The sequence below is a fragment of the Salminus brasiliensis genome, chromosome 19, assembly GCF_030463535.1.
Source record: "Salminus brasiliensis chromosome 19, fSalBra1.hap2, whole genome shotgun sequence".
Lineage (NCBI taxonomy): Eukaryota > Metazoa > Chordata > Actinopteri > Characiformes > Bryconidae > Salminus > Salminus brasiliensis.
This window is the reverse complement of record NC_132896.1, coordinates 30,207,789-30,216,748: the sequence shown is the minus strand read 5'-3', so window position 1 is coordinate 30,216,748 and position 8,960 is coordinate 30,207,789. Positions and strand designations below refer to the sequence as shown.

Here is an 8,960-nt window from a genome sequence, read left to right as displayed (position 1 = left end):
TTGGGGCGGAAGCGTTAATGCGGCCGCGCTGAGAGTCGCGCGCTCGGTGCCATTTGCTCTTTTCTCACCGCGCGGCAGAGCGGAGCACGAGCGTCCAGGTAGGAACAGCTAGCGCCGCGCGCAATCCCCAGCCTTTAGCGCGCTCGCACCCCGCGCCTCCACACCCGTACGCACCCCCCCGCGTCTGGCGTGGAGCTCGGTCAGGGTCTGAGCTGGACCCGGGGTCAGTTCGGGCCTTTTTAACGGCGTTGTTCGGCTGTGTTTAGCGCGGTAGCATCGCGTGGCTAGGCTGGTTAGCACGCTGCTAGCGCGGATGTGCACGGGGTTATTAATTATTAGGCCTGTTGGGCGTTAATCGCGCAGGGTGGGCTGCCGGTGGTCTTATTAGGAGGGGATGGGGGCTTGTTTTAGGGCGGTCTGGGCTTTCTGGGGCCTGGCGCTTTTTTGTTTTGTTGTCCGGTCGGTAGCTAGCCCGCTAGCTGGTTAGCATTAGCCACGGGAAAGCTAGCCGGGCGGGTTTGGTTCTGGTCGAAACTAGAAAAGTGCGGCAGCGGCGCGACATGGCGCTCAGCCAGCAGAACCAGCTCGGGAAGGGGAGGGGGGTCCGGACTGGACCGGACCGGACCGGACCGGACCGGAACGCGGTGGTCGTCACCAGTTTCACAGGCCCGGTTCGCCGGTTCAGGCTCGCTCATGTGGGTCGTAAAGGAGGGCTGAACGCGGCCCTAACGTGCTTGTACGGGTAAATCGCAGCTAATGCGCACTCCCTTGGCGCCTGTATCCGAATTCTGGTGGGTGGGTGGGTGATGTCCCGGCCCGGCCCGTCCCGTGGCTTTAGTGCGTGTTTCCAGCACCGCGTGTGGGGAGGGGGATCGTGCTCCGGCCTTTTGTCTGCTCTTGCTAACCCTCCCGCCATCTCTCCTGCAGAGTCGCGCTGCGTCAGAGACACACACACATCCGACAATGGCAGAGAACGACCCACAGGTTCAGTTTAAGGTGAGTTAACATCTCTCAGAGCCATTTTCCCTCAGAAACCAGCCTGGCCTGCCTTGTTTTAGAAGAGAAAAGCCTTTTTGGTGTCCCAAGCTCTCAGATCCACTTTAAAAGCCTAGTATAACTACATGAGGAGCTGCTGAAAGGGTAAGACCACCCCCCCATCCAAAAAAATTCTGCATGATGAGATGCAAAGGCTCTTACTCGTACAGCTAGTCAGATTAAAAGCTTGGATGATTATCTAGACGTATAAAACTTGCAGATTAGACGTTCTTTAGATGTTTAATAATAGTATTTCCAATTTAGACATGGCTTTTATTTACTGCCCAAAGCATCTAGTGAACATCACAATGTCTTATTTTAGAGCATAATATAGAAACGATGGTAAATTACTGTCCAGTCTGCAAGTTTTCTTGTATATGCTTCTTACAGGTGCATGGGTTAAGTGTTTTTCGCCAATGGTTAATGTGTAAAATTCAGATATGGCCGTTTTATTTAATGTTAAGTGACCAGAGAAGTTGTAAGTGTGACTTTCTAATGTAAAATTTATAGTAAACTAGTGACAAACATGCAAATATGTATTTGGTTGCCGTACAAGATCCTGTGTATACAGTTTGCAGATGAATAGATGAAGTGTTTAATGCCATTTTGGAAGTATTTTCATAGCAGTCATGTAATGCAGTGCTGTGTAGCTTTTAGACGGCCTAAACTCTAAACATGTCTGGTCTCAATTTCCAGTGCTGTGAACAGTTGCTATATAGTGCATGAACTGTTCACTTCCCTTTAAACCCCTATCCAAGCCTGAGCATGTACCCTGCTGAATGGCTTAATTATGCAGGTATCTGGACGATTGGTGGAAATCCCTCAAGACCTATTTTCATACTTTTCCATGAGTGTGTTACTGTTTATTGACTGTTTATTATTTTTCTCCAACCCACAGCTGGTTCTTGTAGGAGATGGAGGTACAGGAAAGACCACCTTCGTAAAGAGGCATTTGACAGGAGAGTTTGAAAAGAAATATGTTGGTAAGTGTGGGTTGTGTGCTTGGGGATAAATTGCATATAGGCCCGTTTGGGAGCTGCTCGTTTTAAGAGTGTGGTCCGAGTGTGACTCAGCCGCCCCATTACACATAGTGAGGTTTGGGCTGAACCTAAACTGACTTGGAGTAGCTTTTAAAAGCATGTCAGGCTTCGCAGAACTCAAACGAATCCTGTTTCCCTACAGCCACTCTGGGAGTTGAAGTACATCCCTTGGTCTTCCACACTAACAGAGGAGCTATCAAATACAATGTATGGGACACAGCTGGACAGGAGAAGTTTGGTGGTCTGAGAGATGGATACTACATTCAAGGTACGTCCTTATTGCTCACTTCACTTCCTCCTGTCGTACCTTTTCAGTTTTTAAGCTTTAAGCTTTTCATCCCCTTGTTTGGTCAATAATCCCAGCTGCAAGACCACATCTGCATATTGGAATGACCTGTTCCATGTCTTGTCCCTTTTGCTTGTCTACACAGCTCAGTGTGCCATCATCATGTTTGATGTCACCTCTCGAGTCACTTATAAGAACGTGCCCAACTGGCATCGTGACCTGGTGCGCGTGTGTGAGAACATTCCCATAGTGCTGTGTGGCAACAAGGTGGACATCAAGGACAGGAAGGTGAAGGCCAAGAGCATCGTGTTCCATCGCAAGAAGAATCTACAGGTACTGCATTTGCCCTGTACTTCAGGACAGCAGATGTGTTCAGACAGCATTTTTGACACAAGCCTGTGACTAATGGTGCTGTTATGCGGCACTAATGTGGCCCTGGTATTTTTAGGTCTGTAAGATTGGGTAGAGAAGTCATGTAAACAAGCTTCATACAGTGTTAATGGATTTCTTCATCCCTGTTTCCTCTTCAGTACTACGACATCTCTGCAAAGAGTAATTATAACTTTGAGAAGCCCTTCCTGTGGCTTGCACGAAAGCTGATCGGCGATCCTAACCTTGAATTTGTGGAGATGCCTGCCCTTGCCCCACCCGAAATTGCCATGGACCCATCACTTGCTGCACAGTACGAGCATGACCTGAAAGTAAGTATATGCTGAAACTAAGGCTATTAAGCTGTGTTACACAGCAATGCTAATATTAATGCTTTACTAATGAACTTATTCTGCCTCCTCCTTCCAGGTGGCATCGGAAACAGCTCTCCCAGATGAGGATGATGACCTTTAACCTGTTACCCTCTGATCTTTCCTTGTGGTGTTGCCCTGCAACAGGAGTATGCCCGCCCCCGATCCCCTTTTACTGTAAAACCCCTGCTCAGATTATTTTTATTTTTCAAGTTTTGTTTCGTTTTTGTGTTTCAAATTGAATAAAAAGTGAAGTTGTGTGGTTCTCGGATTTCAACGTAGACTCGCTAACCCTAACGCCACCTTGCGGACTCACTCTAGGACACATTTAAACATATGCCCACATTCTGAAACATGTATTCACACATGAATCACTCAAAAGGCGTGAGAGCAGTTTACTGAGTGTCCCAGTGCTTAATTCTATCTGTATGGCTCTAAGCACTTAGAGAACAACTTTGAATAAAAACATTCTCAATATAACCTGTTGCTTGCATTTTTTTTATTAACACCCCCCCCCCCCCCAATCATAATCAACATTTTATTAATTTTGCGTGAGTTACTCTGTTAGAACTTAAACTGTCAGCTCCTTAAACTAGACTCTTAAAGTGGAGCAGGCTTGTCCAGTGGAGGAGAGCAGGTCAAGGAAAGTCATGGTGGGTTTTTGAATAGACTTGAGTGAAATGTATTTATTTAGGCCTTGTTTAGTCTGAGTGTTTTTGACAGAAGGTGCAGAACGCAGTTATGATGCTAGCGTTGTATCTGGTTATAAGAGAAATTTGCCAGTTGCAAATCAAGTCTTTGGGGGTTTTCCCCTTCTCCTGGGTAAAATTAATGATTGCACCTTGCACTATTAACTCCCTGATGCACATAAGGTTGCTTTTGCAGACTGGATTAATCTCTCAAACAAATTGATGCAATCTATTTGTCTCAAAATAATCTCAAAATAATTTGTAAAAAGTAACAATATAATAGGTGCAGTACAGTCCCTCCACTGCACTAGGCCTTGTTTCCCAGTCAGTCTGAATCCCTGTCCAAGATATTTGCTGGACCATTGCTCTTTATGTCCCATATTTAACTCCTGGAGGTTTTGAAAATGAGCTCATGACTGGAATCAGGTATGATGGCATTATGACTAAAAGTCATTTGAGATGACTCGGATTTGAAACCATTCATGGCCTCAATAAAAAAAACAACCAATCGGCCAGATTAGTGTTACGACCAGCAGAGGGCGCAAAGTCACCGCAGAACCTGAGGCGACATCAGGCCTGCAGAAATTCACATATTAGGTTTATTAATAAATGTATTGAAATATATTCAGAATATTTTTATGGTTAAGATGATTATTTTAATGGGTTTTGGAATCAATACGTTGAGACCAGTGAGATAATAATACTCAAAGAGTGGACACCCCTTCTAACATTGCATTCAGCTACTTTTTGTGGTTTCTGCCACAAATGTGCAAATGCACGTACACACACACAGCTTGTCTAGACCCTGTAGATAAATACTGCTAGTAGAACTGGAATTTCTGGAGCAGGTAATCATGAACCCACTGGCACCATGCTGCCTAATGCCAGGTGTGGGCTAGAAGGGTCTAAAGCCCCCAATCATCCAACATCCTGACCTCACTAATGCTCTTGTTGCTGAATTCAATCAAATCCCCACAGCAATGCTCCAGACAGTACAGTAGAGACAGTTACAACAACAAAAGCAGGATATACTTTTTTAATAGCCTGGATTTAGGAAGAAATGATGATTGATCAGGTGTCCCAACACTTTTGTCAGGAATTCAGATAGCAAACACATGTATTCCTGCGAGGTTTTCAAATATCACATCTATGGTTGCCTACGTGTCTACATTTCTTTATCACCCTGGGGGGATTTCCAAGGGTTATATAAGGTAACTGCACAATGCAAATCACACAAGAAACATGGCAGAACATTAAATGCCAGTTTTAGACTGGAAGGCCCATAAGTACAAACTGCGCATACTTGCAAGTGTCCTGTGTACTTGTGCTGTGCTGTGTACTTGTGTTGTGCCATGTACTTGTGCTGTGCCATGTACTTGTAGTATGATATCTGTGTGCAGTTCAACCACTGCTTCCTTATCCGCTTAAGCGAGAAGGCGGGTGACCACGTTAATGAACACCAGCTCTCGTGGATCAGGGGCCGCTGAAGTGGGCTATTCACATTGATCCAGGATTTAGAGCAAACTGAGACAGGCTGCACTCCATTCATAGTGTGTGTGGGTGACAAAAAGAGACTGTCAGAAACTGGCAGTATCCTCAAACACACACACATACATATTTTTGGTATAGCCATGTTAGCCTATATATGTCTATATATATTGCTGTCATGAAAATACCATGTATGTATCTCCACAATGCCAACGTTACAGGAGAGGGAAAACACCTTCTCAACTATCAGTGAAGGTCCATGTAAAAAAGATTGTAGTCCAAGTCATGGGATGAGGTTTGAAGCATATTTCTAGTGATCAAATAGAAATGTAATGTTTATTAGTTGACTAGTATTGTGGGTTTAATCACAGTAAAGTGTTTGACTTAAATGAATTAATATTATCTGACAAAAAATAGGCAAAAGTTTATAGACGTCTTAATTATTAAAAGACTAAAACTGTCTATGTTTAAAATAAGTGGCAGAAACAGCACCAGGGTCCAGATGGGCCTACCCTCCAACCCCCTGAGAATATATTTTACCAGATGTCTAACTGGTTTACTCTTCTTAGACTCTTCTTAGACCACTGTCTACCTTGCTTCCAGCTCCTACTTGTTGATTTCTAGCTTTACTGAGACATTGACTTTCGCTGGCTCTGCTACGTCCCATGTACCTCTGAAGTCGAAAGTAGCTGGAAATGATTATTGTGCAGTATTTCAAAACATTGACCAGAGCAGTTTTACTTTGGAGTTTCCACAGTGGGTTTAATGGTCTTTTACTGGTGTTTTATGGAGAATCTAACCAGAACGTGTCCCACTTTTGCACTTAGGGATCTAATAATGGCCTCGCAGTTCAGAGGATCCATCAGAAAGTGTTTGAAGTGGTTTGGGGGGATTTTTGTTTACCACAAGGCGCGCCGTCCCACGTACAGAAAGTCTCATTTTTATTGTAAATTAAAGGTGCAGGTATTTGTCACTGTACAGTGAAATGTGTCCTCCGCATTTAGCCCATCTGTGGTAGTGAACACACACACACTAGTGAATTAGGGGCAGTGAGTACACACACCCCCCCAGAGCGGTGAGCAGCCAACTCCAGCACCCAGGGAGCAGAGAGGGTACAGGGCCTTGCTCAAAGGCCCAACAGTGGCAGCTTGCCCACTGCCTGGGAATCGAACCCACAACCCTGTTATTGATAGCCCGCCGCTCTAACCACTGAGCCACCACTGTCCCAATCGTTTATATGATATGAATCCAGCCGTTCTTTGCATCGTGTAAAACATTCATTCATGTTTGATTAAGCGTCTTGTGCCAGGTTAGATATGTTCCTCAAGGGTCTAAACTAATGCGGCATTGGGATGTTGGAATTTCCGGGTTCCAGATAAGGACATTTCAGCTGGAACGCCCCTACAGAGCTTTACCAAACCTAAATTCTGTTTATGTCTCATTAAATCAGTCCTACAGACAGTACTGCCCAACGTCTACCACTGGACATGTTTCCATTCCGTGTTTAGCTATGCAAAATACCGTATAATGCAGTGTTATCAACTGGTATCGCTAACAATGCAAACCTGGGACATTAATAGTGGGACACATTCTGGATATATTCTCCATAAAACACCAGTAAAAGACCATTAAACCCACTGTGGAAACTCCAAAGTAAAACTGCTCTGGTCAATGTTTTGAAATACTGCACAATAATCATTTCCAGCTACTTTCGACTTCAGAGGTACATGGGACGTAGCAGAGCCAGCGAAAGTCAATGTCTCAGTAAAGCTAGAAATCAACAAGTAGGAGCTGGAAGCAAGGTAGACAGTGGTCTAAGAAGAGTCTAAGAAGAGTAAACCAGTTAGACATCTGGTAAAATATATTCTCAGGGGGTTGGAGGGTAGGCCCATCTGGACCCTGGTGCTGTTTCTGCCACTTATTTTAAACATAGACAGTTTTAGTCTTTTAATAATTAAGACGTCTATAAACTTTTGCCTATTTTTTGTTTTGTCAGATAATATCATATAATATATCATATCAAACACTTTACTGTGATTAAACCCACAATACTAGTCAAATAACAAACATAACATTTCTATTTGATCTATAACCTACTATAAATATACTAAGTGCTCTTTTGGAGCGAATAAGAGGCCTTACAGTGAGAACACTTCATTTTCCTCATAGAGATCCTTATACAGGCATCACCCTGCCCACACACAGGGTGATAGCACTACTGAGGACCTGAGAACTGAAGGAGAGCGTCCCCTTTAAGACAGGGAGCAGAGCACACACCATTAGCACACAGTACACACACACACACACACACACAGTACACACTTACACACACACACACACAGTACACACTTACACACACTCTTACACACTTACACACACACACACACAGTACACACTTACACACACTCTTACACACTTACACACACACACACACAGTACACACTTACACACACTCTTACACACTTACACACACACACACACACAGTACACACTTACACACACTCTTACACACTTACACACACACACACACAGTACACACTTACACACACTCTTACACACTTACACACACACACAGTACACACTTACACACACTCTTACACACTTACACACACAGTACACACTTACACACACTCTTACACACTTACACACACACACACACAGTACACACTTACACACACTCTTACACACTTACACACACACACACAGTACACACTTACACACACTCTTACACACTTACACACACACACAGTACACACTTACACACACTCTTACACACTTACACACACACACACACAGTACACACTTACACACACTCTTACACACTTACACACACACACAGTACACACTTACACACACTCTTACACACTTACACACACACACAGTACACACTTACACACACTCTTACACACTTACACACACACACACACACAGTACACACTTACACACACTCTTACACACTTACACACACACACACACACAGTACACACTTACACACACTCTTACACACTTACACACACACACACACAGTACACACTTACACACACTCTTACACACTTACACACACACACACACAGTACACACTTACACACACTCTTACACACTTACACACACACACACACACAGTACACACTTACACACACTCTTACACACTTACACACACACACACACACAGTACACACTTACACACACTCTTACACACTTACACACACACACACACAGTACACACTTACACACACTCTTACACACTTACACACACACACACACACAGTACACACTTACACACACTCTTACACACTTACACACACACACACAGTACACACTTACACACACTCTTACACACTTACACACACACACACACACAGTACACACTTACACACACTCTTACACACTTACACACACACACACACACAGTACACACTTACACACACTCTTACACACTTACACACACACACACACAGTACACACTTACACACACTCTTACACACTTACACACACACACACACACAGTACACACTTACACACACTCTTACACACTTACACACACACACACAGTACACACTTACACACACTCTTACACACTTACACACACACACACACACAGTACACACTTACACACACTCTTACACACTTACACACACACACACACACAGTACACACTTACACACACTCTTACACACTTACA

At 44.1% G+C, this 8,960-nt stretch overlaps 1 protein-coding gene across 1 annotated transcript; it reads left to right on the top strand.

Moving 5' to 3' along the window:
• ran (RAN, member RAS oncogene family) lies at window positions 1–3,581 on the top strand. Its single transcript, XM_072663091.1, has 7 exons — window positions 1–98; window positions 928–996; window positions 1,934–2,018; window positions 2,218–2,343; window positions 2,507–2,694; window positions 2,892–3,062; window positions 3,160–3,581. The coding sequence occupies exons 2-7, from the start codon at window positions 964–966 to the stop codon at window positions 3,202–3,204; spliced, it is 648 nt and encodes a 215-aa protein (XP_072519192.1). The 5' UTR covers window positions 1–98; window positions 928–963; the 3' UTR covers window positions 3,205–3,581.
• The last annotated feature ends 5,379 nt before the right edge of the window (window positions 3,582–8,960 follow it).

What these genes read in the sequence shown, in the direction of transcription:
- ran (XM_072663091.1), top strand. Translation starts at nt 964, where the DNA reads ATGGCAGAGAACGACCCACAGGTTCAGTTTAAG. An exon ending in ATCGCAAGAAGAATCTACAG is followed by an intron (nt 2,695 to 2,891) that starts GTACTGCATTTG and finishes TTTCCTCTTCAG; the next exon opens with TACTACGACATCTCTGCAAA. An exon ending in AGTACGAGCATGACCTGAAA is followed by an intron (nt 3,063 to 3,159) that starts GTAAGTATATGC and finishes TCCTCCTTCCAG; the next exon opens with GTGGCATCGGAAACAGCTCT.